The sequence below is a fragment of the Clupea harengus genome, chromosome 14 (genome assembly GCF_900700415.2).
Source record: "Clupea harengus chromosome 14, Ch_v2.0.2, whole genome shotgun sequence".
In the NCBI taxonomy this organism is placed as follows: domain Eukaryota; kingdom Metazoa; phylum Chordata; class Actinopteri; order Clupeiformes; family Clupeidae; genus Clupea; species Clupea harengus.
The window spans coordinates 28,608,923-28,636,869 of NC_045165.1; the positions used below are offsets into that span (position 1 = coordinate 28,608,923).

The 27,947-nt window shown below is 41.0% G+C and overlaps 2 protein-coding genes across 2 annotated transcripts; both read left to right on the forward strand.

Moving 5' to 3' along the window:
- The first annotated feature begins 2,032 nt into the window (after positions 1-2,032).
- mrpl33 (mitochondrial ribosomal protein L33) lies at positions 2,033-4,684 on the forward strand. Its single transcript, XM_031580207.2, has 4 exons — positions 2,033-2,141; positions 3,445-3,463; positions 3,692-3,798; positions 4,323-4,684. Exons 1-4 carry the CDS (start codon positions 2,114-2,116, stop codon positions 4,370-4,372), a joined length of 204 nt encoding a protein of 67 aa, XP_031436067.1. The 5' UTR covers positions 2,033-2,113; the 3' UTR covers positions 4,373-4,684.
- A 12,611-nt stretch (positions 4,685-17,295) lies between these two features.
- LOC105909398 lies at positions 17,296-27,448 on the forward strand. Its single transcript, XM_031580623.2, has 6 exons — positions 17,296-18,183; positions 26,488-26,541; positions 26,636-26,782; positions 26,907-27,035; positions 27,134-27,166; positions 27,280-27,448. The coding sequence occupies exons 1-6, from the start codon at positions 17,496-17,498 to the stop codon at positions 27,390-27,392; spliced, it is 1,164 nt and encodes a 387-aa protein (XP_031436483.1). The 5' UTR covers positions 17,296-17,495; the 3' UTR covers positions 27,393-27,448.
- Positions 27,449-27,947: the final 499 nt, after the last annotated feature.

The following is a 27,947-nucleotide window of genomic DNA, read 5'->3' on the forward strand; positions in this document are numbered from 1 at the left end:
ATTGAATCAGCTTCGAACTTACTGACATGCTAACAGGACAGTTAGCCAAGGATCCGTATTTCCGCTGGGATCGGTATTAAAACCGGGGAGTGAGTACGTAATTCCAGTCTCTGGTTGTTTAAAACTTGTCATCCCCGACAAGTGATCACACCCTTTGTGTAAAATATGTGAATGTCAGCACATTTGATTCTAGAAGAAAATCCTGTGGTAACAGCAAGTAACGAACTAGTCAGTTGGCGAGCAACTGGATAGCTAACAAGCTAGCTAGACCTAGAGTTTAGGGGTGATGTGCTCTGAGTGCAAAAACAAGATGCAGATTATCAAATTAATTTTTACAGATGTAAATAATTATAAAGACTACTTATCAGTGCTATTCAGTACACCTCATACCGCAGCAAATTACAAATGCATACATTAAACGGAATTAAGTACTCACTTCTGGTTTTAATACCGATCCCAGCGGAAATACGGATCCTTGGCCGACACCAACCTGTATTAACAGTCAATGTTTGCCTATTTTGGACTCATATACTGTGCTAATGAATGTAAGATTAAGTCTGTTTTCAAACTATGAATGTCAGTAGAAAAACAGGCTTCAACAACCCCAGATGAAAAATATTCTGACAAACATGTTGGTTTTCCTAGATTTGATTAGATTTGCGTGTCACAATGACTTCCCATTGAGAATAGTGCATTTTTGCCTGTTTAAAGTATAGTGACACAGTCAACAAATTTGTATTTATATTTAGGATGTTCTGAACATAACCCGCCCCACTTTTATTGAGACACAATCTTTTGTTTCATTATAGATGTTTTTTCATTTCACACAATGCAATTTCGCCTGTTTATTTTGTGATTGTTACCTATTTTTGATGAGTTAGTCCGTCTGTTTTTTTGTTATCGTGGTTATGCAATCAACCTATCTGATGTTTCTTCAGTTCTAACGGTACGTGTCCACGGCACAAATAACATGCGTAAAGTCGCATGGGGGGCGTGGTCAGGAAAATCATGTTTGGCTGTAGCAAAAGTTGGGCTTTGCTAGGGATAGCCAGGTGGGCTTTGCTTTTTAGCGCTCGCGGTTATGTTGGAAGCACCCACAGTTTTGTGCTGTCAATAAAGTCATCATTAAATACATGATTAGATACTCAAACTCCGCGTAGTGACTGAGATCGCTAATATTGGAGTGGGTCATTCGTCCCAAAATGTACTCATGTGCAAAGTAAACAACAATCAATTAAACGTTATAGGTAACTTATTAGCAGCTAGCTAGCTAGCCACTATGTGTTCCAATGGGTTTTCGGTTAAGGTGTTAGCGGTAAGCTAACAGTAATAGTCCAGAGCTTCAGTTCAAGACCTACAATATTCTGTTTGACCTCACAGCATTCGTGTAGCATATAAACAACAAACCGAGTCGATTAGACATATAAAAAGTCCTGTAAAAGAGGACGTGTCCGGGTAAAAGAGGACGTCTGGTCACCCTAGTTATAGGTAACTTATTAGCAGCTAGCTAGCCACTATGTGTTCCAATGGGTTTTTGGTTAAAGTGTTAGCGGCAAGCTAACAGTAATAGTCGAGAGCTCGAGTTCAAGACCTACAATATTCTGTTTGACCTCACAGCATTCGTGTAGCATATAAACAACAAACCGAGTCGATTAGACATATAAAAAGTCCTGTAGATAACCTTTATTCACATAAAATATTTCCCAGTAACAGAGTCCTGAGACGCCGCCATCTTGTTTCGATATTTTTGATTACTCCCGCCCCTATGAACTACGTTGGCTTCCAAATAACACACACGCCGAACTGATTGGCTCTCAGCATGCAGCAAATCGCACTCATTTGCATAAAGTTAAAGCAAGCCCAACTTTTTGCAGGCAGCAGACACGATTTTTTCCTCAGTATGCAGCAAATCGCATCCATTCTATCCCAATGAGAGCAGCACGATATCGCATGCCGTGGACACGTACCGTAAAACGGATTGATGGCTTTTATTTTGGTGTATTTTTGTCTATATGTAGCCGGAAGCTGAGGCAGCTAATTTGACAGTAGTTGCTCGTGGAACGGTGTATTCACTCTGACCTATACGCTAACGTTAGCTGTCTTCAAGCAATGAATGACAATGTTTCTGACAACTGTTAACTGTGAGTTCACCTGGCTTTAATTCATAAATTGCTATTTTGCATGTAAAGTTGTAAACATGTTGATACCTGAAGCTTTCAAGACATGCAATGCTAACCAAAGCCCCCTTAGTTGAAAGGACTTTGTCAACCAGATAGTTAGCTCAGCAATAGCTAATGTGTTAGCTGAGAACACCTTGAACAAGTGATATATCTTTTTACAGTCTGGTGATATCAGCATGACATGTTTTTGGTGTTTAACACCCATTCAACAATGATGTTACCACTGTTAGAAAAAACAAGACCAACACCTTGACTAACGGTTAAATCATGTGCTAGCTGTTGATTCCAGATCTGAAAAATGTATTCACCCTGTTGGGATTTTGAGTTAACGTTATACATATATCGACGTATAAGTTAATTGTCTCAGTTTTCATTAATTGTCATACTAACTAACAACCATGTAAATGTCACGTTTTATTGCACCTATCTCAAATGTGTAACAAACCGAACTAGCCCTGACCAATTTGGTGCCCTAGGAAAGACCACTATAGCATCAAATTAATTTGGCGTCGAACTTGCCTAACAGAGCGTGGCTATATGAAAGATTAAAACCCTTTTAAACTGCAAGAAAAGATGTGTGAATAGGCATTGTGTCGAAATGAAGTTGTGCATAATTACTGGTGCCTAACAACACCAGCTTTGAGAACATTTTCTTCATAGGATAAAACGTCATCTTTTGATATTACAAGCAATTACTGTCATGAGTGGTTCAACTTGTGGCAGAAGGGGAAGGAGGATAATTACATTATGAGCCTGTCAGTGGTGGAAAAAAGTGGTTGCTTTGACGTGGATGCATGCACCATGGGATACACAAAGTACACATCAAGAACCTTCGGGGCAAATATTGCTTAGCTAGCCAATAGTTTTAATCAAGTTGTACTCCAGTGGTGGCTAAATTCACATGGACATTAACTTCAAATAATATTGGTGTCAATAGACCCATCTGACAGGGCTTTGTCATTCAAAATACCTTTTCCATTGTTGCTTGCTAGTTGTCATCTGACTTAATGCGAGGGGATTTTTGAACTAGCAACAGGTTATCAGAACATGCATCAACGGTGTGAAAACAATTGTGGCCTTAAAACAGATTCTCATTAACTTTTACAGCCCTAGTAGTTTGGACATGTATAGACTCAAAATCTTGATGGTGGACAAATTTCAACTGCAGGAATCAACATGCTTTTGTCAGTGTCACATTTTACAGTGTAATTGGGTGTTGTCATTTGTACAATGTAACATTTTTTTTTCTCCTCTTACTTTACAGTGGCTAAAAGCAAATCAAAGTAAGTTCAATTCAATTTTATTTATATATCGCCAAAACAATAACATTGTCTCAAGGCGCTTTACAGAGCCCAGAGCATGAACCCCCTTAGAGGAAGCACAATGAACTAATCTATTTAAACCTACAGTATGCTAATGTTCGTTAATGTTACCAGTAGGCTTGCCAAGGGTTTGGAAGCTTTTGAGTTAAATGAGATGATATGAACTGGTATATGTTCTACCTCTTTCAGGACCATCCTGGTGCAGATGATGAGTGCCGCTGGAACAGGTTTCTCTCTCAATGCTAAAAGAGGTCGCCTGCGGGAAAAAATGGTCTTGCGCAAACATGACCCCATTGGTGAGCATTAATCATAATACAGCATAGGCTAATATTCCACATTGAAGACATTAGCTATGCTGATATTTCATGTGCCCCTTGAGGTGCCCTTGTACACAATGAAATACCTCCCACGTTATGGTAACTCTATTTTGGAGTGTGTTTAAAGCCACATTGTTGACATACCTTGGGTAATGATTTGACTAGTGTACCTTAGTGGTAAAATTGCATGCTTCAAAGTGTTACATTCAATTCTGTTCTGGCACTGAATGGGTTAGTTAGGTTGGTTGGTGATGTTTGCATCTTTGCACAAAGACAAATGGCAGAAACCTGCATATAGCTTTAGGTAAAGGAATTAGAAGACTTCTATTATAATATGACTCTGAGGCCATGAGGGGGTTCAAGATGCTTTGTCGTTTCACCAATAGGTGGCAACTGTAAATGAAGTATATCAGTGCATTGAAACCAAATTTGGGATGTGCATGTGTGATGTTTTATGATATTTTATCGTACATGCTGACCAAAACTCTCATTTTCTCCTGCAGTCAATAAGCACGTACTTTTCTTTGAAAAGAAGAAGATCCGATCCCTGTAAAGATGATTGAGCACCTAAAGAGGGTCTGCAGTATGGAAGTTTGCAATAAACCCGTTTCCGTCAGCCTTTCAGGACTTGTGCTGTTTGTATAACTAAGTATGATTACATGCTAGGGATGGTTGCTGAATGTAGTGTGAATGCATTGTTTTGATGTTGCTTTTGATTTCTTCTTGTTATTGATCATGTGTATGGTAGAATTTTCATCTCCATTTTGATTTGAAAAGTTTTTTTTTTTTTTTTTCAAACAGTTACGGTCAAAAGCATTGACTCTTTGAAATGTTCCTCTGAATAAATAAAGATTTTGTAAAAGTATAATTTTTGTTTATTTGAGTGACTTTCTTGATATTGCAAGGGCACTATGTAAATGTAAATGACCTCACTGGCTTAACAAATGCTTCAGTACAGTATCAAATGCAGTTAGCATTTACAGTGGCCTGCAAAAGTGTTCAACCCCCCAGAAATTCATCACCAATTTCATAATCTTATTGGGAATATTTATGCTTTAGTATATTATTTCCAAAGCCAAAATAAGGTGTTTGGATAAAAATAATACTTGCGTAAGTATTCCAACCCTGTAGTTTTGTGTTCCAGATTAAGGCAGATGACCAATTATACACACATGATACAGAGGAGCCTCTTTGACCATACCTCATCACAAATAGGTACTCATTTTGTGCTTTAAAGTCGAGATCTGTCTAAGGGTCATTCGCCAGGTTGTGAAACAACAGTTAATGAAGAGATGAGTTGATTCAAATACTAAAGTGAAGATAGCAGAAAGAAAAAGAAAAGTGTTTTGATGTGAATTGAGCACCATTTAATCTGTTTTTATGGTCATATGAGACCAAAATAGAGCTTTTTGGCTAATCATAACAGCAATACATTTCGCATAAAGGTAACACTGCCTATGTCTCAGGAAAGACGATATATTTGACATCACTGACATCACCGGAAAAATAAGATTTTGATTTTTGATGATTATTGAAAGGTTTCAAAATCATGGAATGTTTACATCATCATAGTGTAAATATTTGGATATTTTACAATACAAATTGTTTAGTTGCCATCTGTATTATGCACATCCAAGTAAATTCAATGATGAGGCTGAAACAAAGCTGGATTTATAATAAGGAGATTGGAGTTTAACAAATACCGATGATACTGTGGTCAAGCGCTAATCTATAGTTATAATTAGAAACACCCTTTCACTTCACCATAATAATGGAACCTCATGACTCCTTATAGAGCCTGTGAAAATCAAAGGACTTTTCTGAGCTTTTGGCAAATGTGTATGTGTGTTGGTTTGTCCACCAGGTGGAGCCCCCCTAAACGTCTTCTCTGTTTGCATACGGTGACTCTGGCATCCCCCTACACACACACACATGTGAGCTCTTCAAATGTCTACTTCAGAAGTGCAAACCCTGGGGTCAACATGCCATGTGGTCTAAACACAATAGTTTACATGCTGTTGTAAACATGCACACACAAGGGTAATAGCCCATTTAAATAATGAGGCCCTTTTCTGTCATTCAGGCTATGATGAACAGCTAAGGTGGAACATGTTTCAAATGACATTAAACTCAATTTCATAACAGAGAATTATCGCTGTGTTTTCTTTCATTGGATGGAATTTCTTTTGTGTGTGAGATAGAGGTCAGGAAACTCAGGAAAAGTTACATTCATTAACACCACCGCACTGCTGAAAAAGGCACAACAGAGGCTGTATTTCCTGAGGTTACTCAGGAAGAATAACTTAAAAAAGAAACTGTTAGTGTCCTTTTACCGCTGCTCTGTGGAGTCAGTGTTGAGCTATGGCATCTCGCTGTGGTTTGCCAGCTGCACGGCAGCAAAAAGAAAGGTACTCCAGAGGGTCATTAACAGCGCACAAAAAGTTATTGGCGGCTCTCTTCCACCTCTTGAGGACATTTATAAAACACGCTGCCTCAGGAAAGCCCACAGCATCCTCAGAGACTCATCACACCCTGGTCACCACTTATTTAAACTATTGCCCTAAGGAAGGCGCTTTAGGACCATCAAAGCCAAAACTGACAGGCTGAGAAACAGCTTCTATCCCAGAGCTATCATCGCACTTAACACTGCACAAACCTGACCTGTATTTGTCTCTCTGTTGTGCAATATGTCTTGTGTTTTTACTTGTTTTTCTCTAAGCTGAGTATCTGTATAGTGTAAATCTGTATAGTTCAGTCCTGCCACCTCAATTTCATTGTACTTGTGCAATGACAATAAATTAAAATATTAAATGCGAAGCGATGAGTACACTTGAGAACACTGCAACAAAAGTCTGTTTACTTGTGATCACTGCATAAAAAAAGTGATTACATTTGTTCCCGGTTAAGGCTCATTGCATGCAGAAGACTATAACATAACTTATGAACACTTTCTGAACTTTGGCCTGGGTTGTGTCTAACAATTCAATTCAATTCAATTTTATTTATATAGCGCCATAACAATACAATTGTCTCTAGGCGCTTTACTGAGCCCAGAGCCTGAACAAGCACAATGGCAACACGGGCAAGAAAAAACTCCCTGTTAGTCAGGAAGGAACCTTAAGCAGAACCACGGCACATAAGGGGGGACCCATCTGCTTGAGGTTGGCCGGGTGGAGATAGGGATGGGGGATGGGGGAGGGTTGTGTGGCAGAAGGGGAAGGGAAACAACAGGTGTTGTACATAGCCTGCATTTGGTAGATGTACATAATATATATATACAGACATCCGGTGGTAAATACATAATACAGACAAGACCAATTTAGTGGGTATACACTGTGCTGATAGGGTTACTGTTACAGGGGTAAGGGGAGTATGAACAGAGAAACATGTCGATGGTGGCAATAATATATATTGTATATAAATGCTAGCATAGGGTATGAGGTAGAGTAAGTGTACGGCAGTGCTGTGGCGGTGGGTGCAATTGGCCGAGGGTTTCTACAGGTAGACCGGGTGGGGAGACTACAGCAGCGTCCCATAGCGAAGATAGTCTAGATTAGGAGAGAAAGAAAAAGAACAGTGAGTGGGTAGAGTTTGGCTGTCCATATGCTAGATGAGGAGTAGTGGGGGTGAGGAGCAATGTTTCCACTTCCATCAGCAATTGGAACATGCTATAAGGGAGAGAGAACATTTGTGTTAGTAGACATCAATTTCAGAAACAGATAAGGAGATACCTTTGGGTAGTAGATTTAACAGAAGGCAATATGGCCATTTTATCAGTGTTATTATAGGCATTAGCAATGTGATAAGAAAGGAGAGGGAGAGAGAGAGAGAGAGAGAGAGAGAGAGAGAGAGGCTGCCTGGCTAGGTGTATGGGAATTTTATTTAGTATTTAGTTAGGTTTGATACATGCAGAGATTTTAGTCATAAGCTTTGTAAGATGGCTCCATATGGTAAGGAACTTCTTGTTAGGACATGACAATTGCTTAAGTGCAAGTCAGAAACCAGAGAAGGCACAAGAGCATCAGCGTGATCCTGAATATGAGCCAAAATAGCTCCAGCAGTTAGATGGAATAGCAAACGCTCTACAACCAATAACAGAAGATGACGACTGAGGGGAAAGTGCCTATTTACAGATGGGTCTGTGCATTTGAAACTGGTGTTTTGGTGTCTTTTTGAGTCAATCTCTATGGCCAGCGCTCACAAAGAAAACCTTTGCTCACAGAACTGCAAGATTAAACTTTGCCAAGGAACACGAAGAGAAGCACGATGAATCTTGGCAACACGTTCTTTGGTCTGGTGATACAAAAATGTACCTTTATGTAAGTTTGCTTAAAATACACTTTTAAAGCCATATACTAAATTACACACCAAATTTGATCTGATTGTCAAGTTACATTTTGCGATTGTGATTTGAATGCTCCTCTTACACTAAAAACAATAAAAAAATCCATTGATGTTTACATATGTTCACAAAACAGTACACCTTTGTTGCCACTGAAGCATGCTTTGGTAGGTTAAAAGCTATACCACAGAGGCTGTATGCTCTTTGCATATTCTTAAAAATGATATTTGTCGTATATTTCAATAAAGTATGTCTTACATAAAATAAGAAAGGACCTTATCACTATACTGTACCTAGTTCAAATGGACTAACTAATTACACCCTCTTAAGTCTACTTTGTAAGTTTCCACAAGAGCCCTCCTGTCCCTCCCCCTTCTGTCCCTCTCCTCCTATACTCTCATGGTCAGAAGACGGCTGGAACTGTGGAATGGACATAGCAGTATCCTCCAACATTCTGTCTGCTGTCAACAACTCTTGTGAACAGAGTGTTGGCATGTCCTAAGAGGCAAAAACATCAAGTATCACACATTAATTCAACTCGAAACATTCATTATGTCATTTGAAAGCAAATTATTTATCTTAATTTTGACAAAGCACCTGAGAAATACACGAAAGAAATAGCTAGATATACCCCCAGTGAGATAAATAAACAAAGAAATAGATAATATTTCTGACTGACCCGTGTACAGGAGACTTGATAGACATACTATCTGCCCCTTTGGGGTCAACTCCTCTGCGTTCCTGAGCCACTCCGGCCCAACGGTCTCCAGCCACCCTAGGAAATTCACAATATGTGAAAAATGAAGCACATTGTCCAGGATAAGTAAGGTGACATTTAGCTTCCTAATCAGAAGGTCTAGTGACAATTAGATTAGAAGGAATACAAGTATCTAATGATCTGATGATGCAGATGATGGCTAAACTTCAGGTCTTCCTCCATTACTGAGAACCTCGTTCTTTCTCATTACTGACTCACTCAGGTCAAAGGTGTTCCAGTGGTCCTGAGCCTGGTCCAGGGTGACGACGTCCTTTAGGCCTTCTCTCTCCTGACTTCTTCCTGGGTATGTGGTGGTCCTCCATGCAGACATGAGGATCTGTCAGGCAGCTCTCACTCCAGCCTGTCACAAAATATTCACAAATAATATAGTGCTTACAATGTCGACTTGCTCGGCCCAGCTCATCTGTCTTCTCATCTCGTCCTCGCTGCCAGAGTAGACGTGTAGCTACTGCTCGTCCTCATCTCTAATGTCCTGCTAACAAGTCCTTTTTATTTTGCTCAATTTGACTCACCTCTTAAAAATGTCTGACTGGCAAATAAAAATCTCTCAGGAAATATTAGAAATAAGCAATCAAACGAAATAAATCAATTAAATCAACAATCAATAATCAATATAACTTGAAATTGTTGGCAGCCAGCGCTTTTGTAATGTTGTCTCTGTCTTATTTGGTATATTTCAAAATAAATGGTAGCCAACAATGACCTGAAAGGCACTTAGAGGCAATCGCACATTCGGATATGTCATGGCAAGGTCAGCTGTCTGTACCTCACCGCCTCACCACTGGGGTGCCCCAAGGCTCGGTGAAGGGACCACTTCTCTTTGCCATTTACACCACCTCGCTGATGGTCTTCCCAGCCCAGCCATCCACCACAACATCAATATCAATATTGACTCTATCGCTTGTTCCATCCAAAACAGCAAGAAACCTCTGGGTCATTATTGATGACCAACTGACCTTCACGGCCCACATCGCCTCTGTCTCCAGGTCGTGCCGCTTTGCGCTAAATCCGCAAAATCAGGCCGTACCTAACCCAGTATGCCACCCAGCTGCTGGTGCAAACCTTGGTGAGTTCCCGCCTTGACTACTGCAACGCCCTCCTAACGGGCCTGCCGGCTTGCGGTGTGAAACCATTACAGATGATCCAGAACGCGGCGGCGCGTCTGGTGTTCAACCAACCGAAAAGGGCAAACGTCACCCCGCTACTCATTGAGCTCCACTGGCTGCCGGTAGCTGCTCGCAATAAGTTCAAGTCACTTATGCTTGCTGGTTCTACTCCCACCTACCTAAATGCTCTTGTAAGGGCAAATGTTACACCCAGGACGCTGCGCTCGTCTAGTGAGCGTCGTTTGGCACTGCCGTCTGTGCAAGCACGGCAATCCAGACTATTCTCATTTGTAGTTCCACAATGGTGGAACAAACTGCCTAGTACTACCAGAGCTTTTGAAGACCCAACTCTTCAGAGAGCACCTCCCTTCCTAACTGGCACCTTGACTAGTGCTTAGCTTGCACTTCCGCAGTTACATTCCTGCACTTCTTTTTTCCTTTCTAGGTCGTTTTTCTAATTCGTATGTAAAGTAGTATTTATTGTTACACCATGTTTTTATTGCTCTTAGCTTGACTGTTCTCTCCCTTGTACGTCGCTTTGGACAAAAGCGTCTGCTAAATGACTAAATGTAAATGTAAATGGATATGAAGGTAAGCGGGTCCTCAGCTTGTTAAGCAGTGACGCCAAACACTGCACCACCATGCCCCACACTCATACATACATACAGCTGCGGAAAAAATTAAGAGACCACTTCAAAATGATCAGTTTCTCTGGTTTTACTATTAATTGGTAAGTGTTTGAGTAAAATTTACATTTTAGTTTTATTCTATAAACTACTGAATTTCTACCAAATTTAAAATAAAAATATCGTCATTTAGAGAGCATTTATTTGCAGAAAAATGACAATTGGTCAAAATAACAAAAAAGATGCAGTGTTTCCAGATGTCGTATAATGCAAAAAAAACAAGCTCATATTAATTTTTAAACAACACTAATGTTTTAACTTAGGAAAAGATCAGAAATCAATATTTGGTGGAATGACCTTGATTTAAAATCACAGCTTTCATGTGTCTTGGCATGCTCTCCACATTGCCTTTCACATTGCCGTTGGGTGACTTTATACTGCTCCTGGCGCAAAAATTCAAGCAGCTCGGCTTTGTTTGATGGCTTGTGACCATCCATCTTCCTCTTGATCACATTCCAGAGGTTTTTAATGGGATTCAGGTCTGGAGATTGGGCTGGCCATGACAGGGTCCTGATGTGGTGGTCCTTCATCCACACCTTCACTGACCTGGCTGTGTGGCATGGAGCATTGTCCTGCTGGAAAAAACACTCCTCAGAGTTGGGGAACATTGTCAGAGCGAAAGGAAGCAAGTTTTCTTCCAGAGTGCCATGGGAAAAGAAACCGAGATGCTCGCTACCTGTGCTGCTCAGCTTGCTCACTGTGCATTGACTCTAGGCACAGAAGAAACTGTAAATTTAAGGAGAAGAAAAAGGGAAACCGGCAGGTGAAAGAGTGAAGTGTCATAACGGGTAAATGTCTGACAAACAAGACTCAATTCGGACTAGGCGAGGAGATGACACATTTCTCGTCTTTATTATTGTACTCCAGTTTAAAATCATTCCAAATTCAGGTGCACGACAACGCGCATTCAATTTAAGAATCAGTGCACAGCTAAGAAAACTTTGGCGGTTTAAGAATTAATTTCCATGAGTTCATGAATCTGGCGGAGATATTTTCTTGGGTTGGTCTTTCGAAGTTTGTAACAAGTTATTTAAGAAGACACTTAAGAAAATGTTCGAGAATGAGGTCCATTATTGCTACAACTTAGCGATAAGTCACTTCAAATGTTCTTAACACAATTAATGGATTACAATGTGATACAATAGTGGAGTATTGGTGATGACTCTAGGAGCAATCTGTCATAGCCTACTACTGTGGTGAGAGACTGGATTAATTGATTGATGTTTTGGGACTGATTGTGTACACCTGGGAGCGAGGCAGTAGCCTGCCATTCAAACATACGCGTTGGAATGCGTTGATCCGTCAAGGTTGACGGATCCCCATTCACTTTGAATGGGGTGACGTCATCCTTTGCCGAACTGAATTGTGGCTCCGTTGGGTTCCGTTGCGTTGCGTTTCATGCGTTGCTTGCGGCAGGAGTTGAAAAATATTTTTTTCGAGAGGCAACGCATGCGTCAGCCAATCAAATTGCCTCTCATGCATAACTGACAGCACAGGCGCTAGCCAATCAGATCACGTTTATGCTCACGTCTAAAGAGCGGGAAGCTCAAAAAAAAAGATGGCGGACCAAACTCCGTAGATGGTCGTATTTGTACCTAAAAGTTGTTTGTTTGACTTTTTTTTGCTTAGATTTTTGAAGTTACCGAGAAATAGACACTGTACAATGTAAAAACCCCTTTATTATAACTGAAAAATACGTCTGATAGGATTTGCGAGGTGTCTGAGCCACCTATCTAATGTTAGCATGCTACTACTCACAAGGTAAACAGCTTGCTAGTGGCGTGATTGGTTTGTTGACCTGCCAATCTCACTATAACGTCTCTGTTATCAACACAACCCCATGCGCTAGACTCCTCCTCCGCCATCCGTTGGATCAACGCATTCTAACTCGTACGTGTGAATGGCAGAGCGTCGGTCACAACATGGACAATAGTCGGTCACAACCCACAGAAAGTGAAAATGCCCTGCATATGTTGTGCTGATGGATGCGACAACAGTCGCGAAAATTAGCCAAAGAAACAATTTCATTGTATACCAAAAGATTTAGATCGGCGGAATAAATGGTTGGCTGCAAATTACAAGAGACAACTGGCAGCCAACATCTAACTTCAGATTGTGCAGACAACACTTTGTATCTTCCTTCACCACTATCCACGGACATGTTGATTTTGTGTTCAGAGCCTGGGAATGACTGACATGTTAAGTGAAATGCAGCATGATACAATCGTGAATAATTGCTGTGTCTTATCAGAGCTAAATTCTCCTGAGCAAGCTAGAGTGCTAATAGCTAGCTGTTTAGCCCTTTACTAAAGGATTTAGCTACACCTAGCTAGCCCACATTGGCACTCTTAACCACCACTAAAATAAATCAGTTGATAATCGCTGTTTGAATTACTAAGGTGTCCTGTGATGATATACATATTGTTGTCTTCAGATGCCATATCTTGGTGTAGTCCACCCATCCTGCAACTGCATATTGATATGCATCTGTAATCTGTAATCAAGGGGAGGAGGAATCTGCTTTTATATCAACGAAAGTTGGTGTACAGATGCCACAGTGCTATGGAAAATATGCACTCCTCACCTAGAATCCATATCCATTAACTGCAAGCCATTTTATTCACCGCGGGAGTTTTCCTCTTTCATTCTTGTCGGTGTCTACATACCACCTCAAGCCTGCGTTAGCGACACACTTCGGCACCTGGCTGACCAGATAACCAGCACGGAGCGAAAATACCCAGACTCTCTTCTGATTATCCTTGGGGATTTCAACCAAGCAAAACTCAGCCGCGAACTTCCGAAATACAGGCAGCACATTAAGTGTCCCACCAGGGACAAAAACACACTGGACCTTTGCTACACAACACTAAAGAATGGATACCGCTCTGTTTGGCGTGCAGCTTTGGGACTCTCCGATCACTGCCTGGTTCATCTTCTCCCAAGCTACAGGCAGAAGCTTAAATCTGCAAAGCCTGTGGTGAAAACTGTGAGGAAATGGACCAACGAGTCAAAGCTGGAGCTACAGGCCTGCTTTGACTGCACTGACTGGAGTGTTTTTGAGGATGCATCTACATCACTAGACAAACTCACTGACACTGTGACGTCATACATCAGTTTTTGTGAAGACATGTGTGTACCCACCAAAACGTACTGCATCTTTAAAAACAATAAGCTCAAGCAGCTTCGTCAAGCCAAAGAGGAGGCCTTCATGAGTGGGGACAGGATCCTGTACAACCAGGCCAGAAACACATTGACTAAGGCAGTGGTTCCCAAACTTTTTACAGTCCCGTACCCCTTCAATCCGTTTTTTTTTTTCGTTTTCGTTTTGCCTCATTTTGTTCACCATGAGGTAGATTGATGGCTTAAAATGAGTGAATAATATGTGCCACAAGTGACCCAAACCTTCTAATGTTGTTGTTTGCCAGCCATCAACAGAACAGAAGACTAAAAAAAACATTATTTGCAGGCGATTGGGAAGATGAGCAAATTAATTGTACAGGCCGTTGGACAGGGGGGCGTGGCCAGAGCGGAGTTCAGCACAGACGTGACATTTTCTTAGTTTTTTAATGAATGCTTGTTCATCATTGCGATTGTTGTTGTGTTTATTAGAAAGAAATACAGCCTTGCAGGGCAAAATACAAGGGAATTTGGGCGATTTTGATGCACAAAATGATGTTTCCGTCTGAAAGTTGCAATTCTGTTTCAAAGGGTAATTCCGTCCGTTTTCCGTTATCGCGGACATTTTCTCCCAGCGTACCCCCTGAACCACTTCGCGTACCCCTGGGGGTACGCGTACCCCAGTTTGGGAACCGATGGACTAAGGAGATCAGAGTAGCAAAGAGAAGCTACTCTGAAAAGCTGAAAAACAGGTTTTCAGCTAACGACCCTGCGTCAGTGTGGAGAGGCCTGCAGGACATCACCAACTATAGGAAATCCTCCCCCCACTCCATGGAGAACCCTCAACTGGCTGACGATCTGAATGTGTTTTACTGCAGGTTTGATCACCCCACATTCACACCTCTCACCCGCTCCAGCTCAGACCTCACACAATCATCTGCACCCCCTGTTATCACCTCCCCCTCCCCCCTGACCCACCACCGGCATTGACGGTCTGTGAAGAGGATGTGTGCCAGCTCTTTGAGAGACAGAAGACAAGGAAGGCAGCAGGCCCAGACGGTGTGTCACCCTCCTGTCTGAAAGCCTGCGCTAATCAGCTGGCCCCCATCTTCACACGGATCTTCAACAGATCTCTGAAGCTGTGTGAAGTCCCCTCCTGCTTCAAACGCTCCACCATCATCCCGGTTCCAAAGAAATCCTCCATCACTGGACTGAATGACTACAGGCCTGTCGCCCTGACGTCTGTGGTCATGAAATCCTTTGAGAGACTGGTATTGACCCATCTGAAGGGCATCACAGGCCCCCTGCTGGACCCTCTGCAGTTTGCCTACCGGGCAAACAGGTCAGTGGATGATGCAGTCAACATGGGGCTGCACTACATCCTGCAACACCTCGACTCCCCAGGGACCTATGCAAGGATGCTGTTCGTGGACTTCAGCTCGGCGTTCAACACCATCATCCCAGAAGTCCTCCTCACCAAACTCACCCAGCTCACTGTGCCTGCCTCCACCTGTCAGTGGATCACAAACTTCCTGATGGACAGGAAGCAGCAGGGGAGGCTGGGTGAAACAACATCCAGCACCCGGTCAGTCAGCACTGGTGCACCTCAGGGATGTGTGCTCTCCCCACTGCTCTTCTCCCTCTACACCATCGGTTCCCAAACTGGGGTACGCGTACCCCCAGGGGTACGCGAAGTGGTTCAGGGGGTACGCGGGGAGAACATTTCCGCGATAACAGAAAATGGACGGAATTCGCAGAATGTACCGTTTGAAACAGAATTGCATTTTGTGCATCAAAATCGCCCAAATTCCCCTGTATTTTGTCCTGCAAGGCTGTATTTCTTTCTTATAAACACAACAACGATCACAACGATGAACAAGCATTAATTAGAAAACAAAACCACTGAGAAAATGTCACGTCTGTGCTGAACTCCGCTCTGGCCACGCCCCCCTATTCAACACAGACCTCCGTAGCCTGTGAAATGAATTCGCTCATCTTCCCAATCGCCTGCAAATAATGTTTTTTTAGTCTTCTGTTCTGTTGATGGCTGGCAAACAACAACCTTAGAAGGTTTGGGTCACTTGTGGCACATATTATTCACTCATTTTAAGCCATCAATCTACCTCTGAAGAACGGATTAAAACGGAATTAAAGTAAAAGGTGAAAAGGAAAACTTTTTTTTTTTTCACCGGGGGGGGGGGGGTACACGCAGCTGGAGATTAAACGTCTGAAGGGGTACGGGACTGTAAAAAGTTTGGGAACCACTGCTCTACACCAACGACTGCACCTCAGGAGACCCATCTGTTAAACTCCTAAAATTTGCAGACGACACATCAGTCATCGGCCTCATCCGTGATGATGATGAGTCTGCATATAGGCGGGAAGTTGAACAGCTGGTCCTGTGGTGCGGTCGCAACAACCTAGAGCTGAACACGCTTAAAACCGTGGAGATGACAGTGGACTTCAAGAGGAGCCCCCCAGCACTGCCCCCCCTCACCATACTCAACAATACTGTGTTGGCTGTGGAATCCTTCAGGTTTCTGAGATCCACAATCTCCCGGAACCTGAAGTGGGAACCCAATGTCAACACAATCATCAAGAAGGCCCAGCAGAGGATGTACTTCCTGCGCCAGCTTAGGAATCCATCCAACCATCCAAGACCTGTACACCTCCAGAGTCAGGAAACGGGCAGAAAAAATCACTGCAGACCCCTCACACCCCGGACACAAACTATTCAAACTCCTCCCCTCTGGTAGACGCTACAGATCACTGTTCGCCAAAACCTCCAGACACAAAAACAGTTTCTTCCCCCTCGCCGTCTCACTACTGAACAGCTAACCCACTGTAGCATATATATTTATATATTTATCCCTGCACTTCTCGCACTCTCCACTTCTTCTTTGCACTACTGTTTCACAGCTACTGTATATAGCCATTCCGCCTTGTGTATATACTTTCTTAAACTTCTTAGACCGTTGCACTGTTTGTTTTGTATTGTATTGTGTTGTAATGTATATTTTGTGTATGCACACTGAGAGTCACTTTACCAAGTCAAATTCCTTGTTTGTGCAAACTTACTTGGCCAATAAAACCTGATTCTGCTCTTGAAAGCCTTCAGGCTATCTCCGGTGTATGGGGATGGATTGTGTACAAGATAAATGTATACGTCGGGAAAAGAGAGTTGGGGCAGACTTTATGAGACAAAATACATTTTTTCTAAATATTGCTGTCTTTCTGTCTCATTTAGATGTGCTATGTTCGTAGTCATGACTGTTCGCTAGCTAACTATGATGGCTAACTAACTAACCACTATAATTAGAAAATACTACATTTAAAAAGTCTAAATTTGAAGAACATATCAATAGAAAACAATACTAGTATTATATTTCTATTATTATTATTATATTATTAATATATATATTAATATATATGACTAACTAGCTACTATTGGGTACAAAAATCTTATAATACAATGGGAATAACGGTTGAGTCGGACACAAAGATGGCGGCAGGCGTCACGGAAGTGACGTCTTTGGTACCCATGAATTCGTTCGTGCAATTGGCTGTCAACAGTCAATGCTGCCGATTGGCGGCTCACTGGCATGTCCCGCCTCCTGCCATGGCATGTACTTCCTGACTGATGCCACATGCCAGTTAAATATCTATTCCCTACTGCATTCTCGAAGCTTAAACCGTGTACGTTGAGCGGAATACATTACATGGTGTCAGAAAACTGCACAAAAATGGCTTTGTCGCAGTTCGAACACCCCAAGATCGATTGGGACGCCTCTGATTTATATCAAGAGTTTGAAAGATTCCGTAGTCACGTCACGTTCGTCTTTGATGGTCCCCTCTCCGACCTAGTGGCTAAGCGACAGGCAGGCTGGCTAGGTACATGGATCGGAGAAAAGGGCAGAGAAGTCTACAAGGCGCTAGTCTGGGGAGAAGGAGAAAAGGAAGATCCGGCTAAGGTATTGGATAAATTTGCCAATTATATCAGACCAAGAAAAAACAAAAGGATAGCCAGGCACCGTTTCAAACAAAGAAAACAGGGGCCAACCGAAAGTTTCGATAAGTTCCTGAAAGATTTGAGGCTCATTCTGATGAACTGTGAGTACACTGACCCCGATGACATGCTAATCGACGCCATTATCGCGGGAGTGAGAGATAAACGAGTCAAAGAGCGGCTGCTCGAAAGAGGCGAGGACCTCACGTTAAACAAGGCCATAGGAATAACTCAGCAGTTTGAAGCTTCACAAAAACAGACGAAAATCGTCAGAGATGAGGATTCACAAATATCAGCAGTGTCTGTTAAACCGAAGCACTTCCTACCAGGTAAGAAAATGCACAACAAAGGAAACTTTACTCGAAAAGAAGCATCAGTCAGTTCAACAAAAAACTGCACAAAGTGTGAGAGGGAGTTAAAGCTTCTTCTTCTCCTTCTGTTGTGTTTTATGGCAGTTTACAAGCTAAGTATATTACCGCCATCTACTGGACTGAGGTGCAGTTCATTGGGGATCTTTTAAAGAAAAAAAGTCAATTAAAACAAAAACAAAAATCTAAATCTAAAAGTTCTAAATCCTATTCGCTAACTGTGTGTCTTTGATAAATGATAATATGGAACTAGTAATATTTCCTGATCTTGGCTCACCCAATAACGTCTCCAAGGAGAAAACTTTCTTTGCTGCACTAACCGCACTTTTCAGTTTTTCTCTCTGTCTAGAGAATCTTTCACAGTTTAACAGAACATGTTCTACATCCTCTCTGACTCCACAAACCTCCAGATGGATGTTTGTTTAGGATAAATAAATGACTGTTTAGAGCAGTGTGACCCATCCTCATTCTGTAAAACCAGACCTTCTCCTGTCTGTTTATGTAACTATTCTTTTTCCCTGAGATTTCTTGTTGTAAGTTGTAAAGATGCCTACCCTTTTCCTCCTTATCCCATTCAGACTTCCACATTGTATTCATTTTTAAGTTTGATGAGTACCTTGATATCTGATTTACTGAGTGGAATGCTTAATTGAACCTCCTCTTCTTTCGTTGCCTCTTTTGCCAGCTTGTCTGCTTCCTCATTCCCTTCAACACCTTTATGAGCAGGAACCCACACAAACGGTCCTTTCCTGTTGATTAATTGCAAATATGATTTGATTGATTTCATTCAATAGATCCTGGTTACATGCTGATTCTCCATTTTGAATAGATGTGAGATGACAGTCAGAACAAATTATTGCTTTAGGGAGCCTAGCCTCTTCTAGCCATTGTAATGCGATTATGATGGCTGCCATTTCAGCTGCAAAAATGGATAAATGATCAGTAGCTCTCTTTTTAATATATATTTCAGACTCAGGAATATACACCCCGATGCCAGTCTTACCCTCATAATCATTTGATGCGTCTGTATACATTTTTGTAGTATTGTCCACATATTCCCTAGATACTGCCCTACATTGTCTTTCGTTTCTATTATCACCCTAGGGCAGGGGTACTCAATAGGCGGACCGCGGTCCGGATCCGGACCCAGACGCAATCAAATTTGGACCGAAGCCAAAATCAACATTCTAATTTAATCATGATCATTGGTGCGTGATTTCGCGCTATATATTTTTTTCCTACTCGATGTGGTTTCTATCTTCCGTGTCCAATCCAGAGGTCCAATCAGGAGCTGTAATAACATCACTATGACAACTCACTCACTCAATGTTGGCCGCGAGCTCTGTGGGTCATGCAGGTTGTGTGTGTCAATGGCAAAAACACGGGCAGATAGATTTGTGAACGGTATCTTTTTCTCAGCAAACAAAAATCATCGCGTGCTTTAAACCCGACAAAAAACGAAAAGTTGATTCCAAAAATCGCTAATTTAAGACAGAGTGGACTGACAAGTATGCATTTGTGCTGCCTGTGGGGAGCACAAAACCGATGTGTTTAATCTGCAACGAGACGGTTGCCCTTGTCAAAATTGGTAACGTGAAACGTCACTATGAAACAAAGCATGCACATTTCGACCAAAAATACAGGCAGAACTCTGAGGTAAGGGGCAGAAAAATAAACCATCTGCAATCATACCAAGCAACATGCAGTGTAATAGTTAGCCACACAACTAGAGCGTGCACACATCAGCCACACAATAAGAGCGTGCATACCTCAACATACTGTTGCGAGTCTGCCTTTTCAACCATGAATGTGGTGAAAAACAAATACAGGAGCACACTCACTAATGAACACTTACATCAGTGCCTCCGCCTGGCCTTCACACCTTTTATGGACAAGTTTAAACCACAAAAAAGTGTCACCTTTCACACAAATAAGGCCACATCACCTTTTGTGCATAGTTCGAACGTTTTTGTTGGAGTTATGTTTTTGGATTTTGACCGTCCGGACCCTGGACTGAATGGAAATTTGGCGAGTGGACCTTTTGGGTTTTTAATTGAGTACCCCTGCCCTAGGGGAACAAAATAACCAAGGTGAGGTTGTTGCCAGAGGCAAAGTCTTACTGCATGTTATATCCTCTATCTCCAACTGACTTGCTAATCTGTTAGCATCCCAGCCAAAGCTACAGATCTGAGACCTGCCATATTCCCAACATTCATTAAGGACCTCCTTAGTAGGATGAGATGTATTATGTCCTTTTAAATTGACCCAATAAGCCATACTCAATTTCAGACGCCTGAGGTGTAAAGGCATTTCTCCTGTCTCTACTTTCAGCGATGGTACAGGAGAAGTTCTAAATGCACCACAACATATTCTGAGACTTTTAGCCTGCATTCTGTCAAGTTCGTTAAGGTGTGTCTTTGATATAGTTGTACCAGTTGTACCCTGCTAAGCATTTCAAGACATTAATACCCTTCTTGCACTTCTCAATCATCTTCTGAATGTGTTCCTTAAACGTTAACTTTACATCAAACCACACTCCCAGGTACCTAATGGTATTGACTTGCTTTAAAACTTGTCCATATAGCTTAATTTCTATAGCAGGATTAGTTATTTTCTTTGAAAAACATATGACAAATAATAAATAATAATGGATTTCATTTGTATAGCACACTTTAAAATACAAAGAAATCTCAAGGTGCTTAACATACTGTCACAACAACAATAATACAAAGTAATAGAAGTGCCAATGAAGTGCAGAAAATAGGATAATATAATATACCAAAAAAAGATAATAAATTAATTTAAAACAAGTAATAAGATTATAATGAGATCGAATAATATGTATTAAAAACAGAGTAATTTTGGACAGAGCAATTAAGACAATGCATTCTAAAAACAACACAGAAAATAAAATAAAACAAAGACAAAGACCAGGACTTTAGGTGAAGGCAGAGATAAATAAATGGGTTTTGAGGTGAGATTAAAAAGCAGTGATGTTCTCCGGGAACTTGTTCCAGAGTCGTGGACCAGTGAGGAGAAGGCATGATCTCCCATATTAGTCAATTTTGTCCGGGGAACTGCAATGAGGTTTGAGTTTCCGGACCTAAGTGTCCTTGATGTGAAATGAGGGGTGATTAGGTCCTGGAGGTAGGTTGGGCCGGTAGTGTTTATGGCCTTGTGAACTAGGAGAAGGACTTTGAAAAGTATTCTTTGGTTGATTGGAAGCCAGTGGAGGGAGTGGAGGACTGGGGTGATGTGTTCCGATTTCCATGTCCGAGTGAGAACCCGGGCAGCACTGTTCTGAACATACTGCAGCCTCTGAATGGTTTTCGCTGGTAGACCTGCCAGCAGAGAGTTGTAGCAGTCAAGACGGGAGCTGATGAATGTGTGCACCAGCTTTTCTGCAGCATGTTTCGGTAGAGAGGGTCTCAGCCTTGAGATGTTTCTCAGGTGGTAGAATGAAGTTTGGCAGATGGATTTTATGTGTATAAGAATAAGAATGGGCTCTGACTTGCTGCCATTGAGCTGAAGGGAGTTGTTGCTCATCCAGTGCTGGATGTCATCCAGGCATTTAGTAGTCCGGGATAGAGCCAGGTGTTTGTCAGGACGAGTTTTTTTCCACAGATAAATGAAAACCCCATTCAAATGCCCATTTCTCAACCTTGTTAATAGCTAGTTGCATTTTAGCTTTCCTATCTTACGCCCTCTTGTCCACAAAGCTCCATCATCAGCATATAATGCTCTGTTTATTCTTACATCATCTATTGAATCAAAAATATCATTAATCATTAAGTTGAAAACCACTGGACTGCATACACTACCTTGAGGTGTACCATTTTCTATAGAATAAGTCTTGGAAAAGTCAACTCTTACTTCTATAGTTCTTTATTTTAAGAAGTCCCTGATCCAATTGAACATCTTCCCACCTATGCCCATCCTATTCAACTTCATTAACAACCCCTCCTTCCATAGCATATCATATGCTTTTTCTATGTGTTTCCTCCATTACTTTAAGTCTCCAAGATAAGTCTTCATCTGTTAGGTTTTTTGAGCTATGAACCTTGATAAAACCTTTTGCAAGCATCTCAGCTTTCTCTTGATTGGTCACTGCCTATTCTATAGAGAATTCCCTTCTAATGCCTCCCATCTTTTTAATCATGCTCCAAACATTACCCACTTTTACTTCTGCCCATATCTTACCACAAAAGTCACGCCAATACTTCCTTTTAGCCAGTGCTGTTTCTGTCCAGGTATTCATGGACCAGCTCCTGATGGTATCGCTGTTTCCTTTTTTGCATTAACTTGTTTTATTGCTTCAGCATATGTCACCTTTTCTTCCACTTTAATTCGCTGAACCTCTGCTGCGCGTTAATGCGCATCACACCCTTTATATGCAGCACTAGGGGTGGGCGATATGACCAACATCTTCTATCACGGTATTTGTAATTTTATATCACGGTTACTGTATATATCACGGTTTATTATACGTAGGGTGACCAGATTTGGGTTTTTGAAAAAGAGGACACTTCAGCGGTGGCGAAATGTGTCCACAGACATTTATTTATTGACCCTTAAGAACACTAAGGTGCAGAAATAATACTGCCTCAATAGGCTATTGGCTTAAGCAATAGTGGCCAGTATCCATTCAATCTTTAAATAGTAAAATAAAAGCAAAGTGTATGTAAAGGAAAAAATCTTTCTGTGGCATTTAGTCCAGTGCTTATGTTTCAGTGGTCTTTAATGTACTTTCAGAAGATAACTCAAGTGTTAAAACTTTCTTTTCAATGTGTGTCCATATGTTAACGCAATAATTATGAGATTTTCTTTATATGGCCACATATTCAAATAAAAAAAATTAAGAAGTTGGCCATTACACATAGACTTATATACTGTACATAGACGCTCCATTGACCGCCTCAGCCCGTTGCTGCGACGTGCTAACGTGATGACGAGGTGATGACTGGTCTGTAAACAGACGCAAGTAAATGATGGGGCTGCGGTTTTTCTGGATAAAAAGCACTATAGCTTTTATATTTCTCAACCAATTTCACTGAGTCGTTTTTATATTCAAGGGTTTATGATCTACGTGGAGTACCAAAAAAAGTTTTGTCTCCATGTTACTAAAAATCTTGTTGGTTTGGTCGTAATCGCTGTTGACATACATACATGTATATGATAATCGCTGCTAGACGCTCACTGTTCTTGTGCTCTCACAGCTCATTCACTTTGAAATACTGAAAAATAAATGCCTACACTAGACACTTTTCAGTCCATATTTTTCAGTATCTTGAATCTTGCCCAACAGTCGAGGATTACTCAACAAGTAGGCATGACAGTCCTTGCCGGTTATGTGCTTAAAAATTGTACTGGGTATCGTATTATACGGCTCTTCAGAATGTTCCAAAAAGTTCCGTTGATTTGAATGGGCCACCCCAACGTTGGCATGTCTGTAATTTCTTTATTTTCACTGCTGCGAAAATGTAATGACCGCTGACCATCTTTCATATCATTTCGCAAGTAGTCCGGTCATTTAACATAACGGGAAGTAATGGGTTGCTACGCAACACCTGAAACTTTAGAGTTCTATCTGCCGGAAGAACTATTTTTTCTCAGCAGAAATCACAAAACGGCAACAAAATCGTTAGAGGTATTTTTGGAGGAATGTCTATTGTTTTGGCGAGTTACTGTATAATAAGAGGGATGAAGTATAGTTCGGAGGTCATTATCTAAAAATAAATCGATTGGATTTCAAAATAAGAGTATACCGCGGTTGAAACGGTATGGCCAAATCTCTCCCGGTAGACACATTTCTACCGTTGCACGGTATATACCGTCATACCGCCCAGCCCTATGCAGCACTATGCTCGCCACCACAATTACAGCATTTAACCTTAGTACCTTGCTTACATTTACCATACTCATGATCCTCTCCTCCACACTTGCCACAGCGGTGGGATGTACTCACGCACTTGGTAGCTCATGTAGCCTACCCTAATTCTTGTTGGTAACATTTTCTCTCTCATGGACAACAGTATGGATAAACTCTCCTTCACCCCGTCTTTGTTATACATCAACCTCTTCACTCTTTCCACCCTAGCTCCCGTCACATTTCTCATAATCTCTTCGTTGGTCAACTCAGTTGAGACCCCTGTGATCACTCCTTGTACTATTCTTTTCCTCTCCCACAAAACACACTTGATTTTCTTCCCCTCCAAAGTTGTCATTTTAACCAAAAGGTCTTTTTGTCTGCAATCAACGCATGTAATAATTAAACTCTCTCAATGGCTTAACTGACACAGTTCCTACAGCGTTGTGTAACGCTTTAGACATCTTCAGTGGGTTTAAACAACAAGGAGAATCAAACTGAAGTTTTACCTTTATTTCTTCCTGTTGTCTTACATTTACGCTAAGATTTTCCTCACCCGAATCCAGACTATCATATGAACTATTACCACTATTTTGTTCTTCTTTTCTCCTTCCTAGATGTTACTTTCTCCCATTTTCCAAGGTTTGTTTCTCCCGCTTCCTCATCCTCCATCTCCTCACTCAATTCTGCTACCGCCTCCGTTTCTCACCCTTGTCCACTCTCCGCAACCTCGTCCATTTCTCCTCGTGTTCAATTCACCATGAGAGATTGTTTTCCCTCACGTCAAACTTTTCGTTATCTCCTCCTCTTTTTTTCTTCCTATGTGTCAGAAATTCTAAACTTTCCTCCAAAATGGCGTCCTAGGGCTGGAAATATATCACGTGACCTCAAACCCTACCCTTGACCACCCCGGGAGTTAAATCTTGTGTGATTGGAAGTTTTACTTTACGACTCTCTGATTGGCTGGAATCGTTACTTGTAAAATCTCTCAATGTTAATTGGGAGTTTAAAGTCGCTCCAGCAGTCATCCTGTCATTCTGAGGTAATTTATTTGAGGGAGACGCAAGAAATAAAATACACCAGCTAAAAATAATTAATATTGGTTTTATTGGTAAAACTACACAGGAACACATTTCTGCTAAAATTACCAGTCGCCTGAGTGGTGAGTTTGTTTTTTGTAATATTTGTAATTTTATGGTGGAGATTAAATTCTAAGCCTTTTAGCATTACCTGTAGTTGTAGGCTGTCAACCAATGGTGTGTGAACTTGTAATCGACACTTTTAAAAGTGTTAGTTATGATGATGGTAACAACTAACTGGTGAATTCATGTCAGCCTCTGAGAATGATATGAAAGCAGTGTTAATTTTGACAAGAAATTTAAATTTAGTCTTAGTCGTTTACTGAAAAGTGTAGTTGGTTTAAAGTCATATTTTAGTAATTTTTTTTGGTTTTAGTCAAGAATTAGTCAGTGGAACTCAGTTTTAATTTCAGTCTAATTTCAGGCAATGTTTTAGTCATTATTTTAAAAACTGGCTCAACTGAGTAATGAAGTTAGCACCCCTCTGAGGTGAGTGTCACTGCTTCCAAAGAGAGAGCAGTCATTATGACACGTAACGTTCAGGTCATTTTCGACCCGGTGTTCTGACAAACTGAGGTACCACTCAGGATGGGCTACCTAGACAAACTGTGCATGCACTCCCTCCTCAGGTCGAGCTAGGGGTAGCTCAGGCTGTCAGTAGTATGGTAGCTCAAAATGATAGGCGGGCTTAACCGTTTAAAAGGACGAATGAAAAAAATAGGGGGATGGGCTACCAAGACAAATATTTTTTTTTAATTACATTTCTTTCATTGTCCACTGTACAGCAAGTTACGTCTTTGAAAATGAAATGCCATATTCATTTTTTAATTGTTAGAAAATTGCATTTTAATTTGAATTGTGACTTAAATATTGCTTACACAAATGAAAAATCAGGTACCATTGTTTATACTACATTTTCATTTTTAAATTTGAATAAACATTTGAATATTGTCCACTGTACAGCGGGATACAAATTTAAAAATCAAATGTCAAACAGCTTTAACATTTTCATGTCATAAACACCCATACAAGTATATAAAAATGCAAATTGGATTATTGCATTTTCATTTACATTTTTACTCAAATAACACATACAATGGAAAATTCTAAAGCTATTGTGGAAATACGTCCTTTTAATATTGTGGTATTAAAGTCCTCTATAGGCTTCCATGAATATTGACATTAGATGAAAATAACTTACTTTTAAATTGTTTATTTTAAGTGTTTAAAAAAATGGAGTAACGGTTAGACTACAATTAGAACAACTTGTTTAAGCTCATAATACACAAAGTGTAATTGTGGAATGCTTTTCTGTTTTAGTGACTTTTCAGCTTCGCAGCCAAATACCCAGACCCAGACCTTTCATTATGTCAGGTAAGAATACCTCTCAGCATTTAGTTGCTTGAGTTTGCAAGGTTTATTTTTGTGGTACATTGTAATACCCGTGTTTAATACAATGTTTGTGCAGGTACATGCTTTGAGTTTACCTCAGAGGAAGAACTCGGAGGAGGCACAGACAACTGCAAGTACTGCAGAAAAGTTGTCATGTGCACAGCAGAGCACATGCGGTTTCGGCATTTAAAAAATGCCATATATTTTGAATCCAGTGGCAGGAGTGAGTGTATTAAAAAACCCATTCTTAAACAACTTGTACGGTTTCATAAATTACTTTTGCATTGAATTACTAATGTATACATGTCAGCAAATGAGAAGGTATTAAAATGAACCTTTCCTTACAGTCAAATTCACCATTCCCTGTTTTTGTGGAAGTGGAGGGGGGGAGATGAAAAGGTGCCATTGGCACTGTCCCAGGTGTCAGAATGTCCTGACGCGTGCCCAGAACTTTAAGAAGCACCTTTCAAATCATGGTTTGTGCAAATTAAAATTAGTTTTACTGTTAAAATGCTACCCTTGACTTCCTGTTGGTCCCCTATTTTGATTTGATTTTGTTCTTTTCATGTTGCAGGTCTTAAAGTCACAGAAAAGCAGGAACATAAAGGTACACCGTTATATTAATGTCATCTATGTCTAGCTCAAATACATTCTTCTTTTCTACCTTATATCACGTCATTATATTTATCTGGTTCTGTTTTGCATTTTCCTATTTTAAAGATATGTCCTGTCATGAACCTTCTGTGGAGGTCCAGAAGTTGGCATGTGAGGTGTCTATCTGTAGGGTCTTTATGAAGGTAGAGGCAGAGAGTGGAATTCCCGGGACCACCTAATTAGGACGAATCAGGGTGTGTGTTACTCTGCACCCCCACCTCTGATGGCTGCCTCTTTACGGATCAGGGACTTCTCTCCACCACACGGCAGGAGGAGTGCCAGCAGCTACAGAGGAAGGCCCTTTCTGAAGAAGTTAATTGCGTTTTCCCCATTTTTTGGGAAAATCAAAGACCGCCTGAAAGATTCATTCATTTTTCAGTTTTCACAGGAGAACATGATAGCTGGTGTCATTTTGGCAGGACAAGGGTGTATTTTGACACCCACATGGGCCAATGGCACTGTCAGTGCCAAAACAAAACAAAACAATGCTCACACCGCTGTGTTTGTAAGTGGTGGTTGTTTCAGGAAGAGAGACACAGACCCGACAACAGACAAAAAGGAAACTCAAGAAATTGAGGAACTTCTACAACAGTCTGCTTCCACCAGGCAAGGCATTTCAGAAATGGATTGTACAGACATCTCATAAAATCGTTCCTGTTGTGATTTACACAATCTAACTAAACCTTAAGAGTAAGACTCATTTTGTTGGCTGTTAATGAATGTCGTATGGGAAT

Excerpts from the sequence above, each read along its gene's own strand:
- LOC105909398 (XM_031580623.2), top strand. The coding sequence starts at position 17,496 with ATGCCAGTTAAATATCTATTCCCTACTGCATTCTCGAAGCTTAAACCG. Across the intron at positions 18,184-26,487 it reads ACCGAAGCACTTCCTACCAG|TGACTTTTCAGCTTCGCAGC; the intron begins GTAAGAAAATGC and ends TTTCTGTTTTAG. Across the intron at positions 26,783-26,906 it reads TTTTGAATCCAGTGGCAGGA|TCAAATTCACCATTCCCTGT; the intron begins GTGAGTGTATTA and ends CTTTCCTTACAG.
- mrpl33 (XM_031580207.2), top strand. The coding sequence starts at position 2,114 with ATGACAATGTTTCTGACAACTGTTAACT. Across the intron at positions 3,799-4,322 it reads GCGCAAACATGACCCCATTG|TCAATAAGCACGTACTTTTC; the intron begins GTGAGCATTAAT and ends TTTCTCCTGCAG.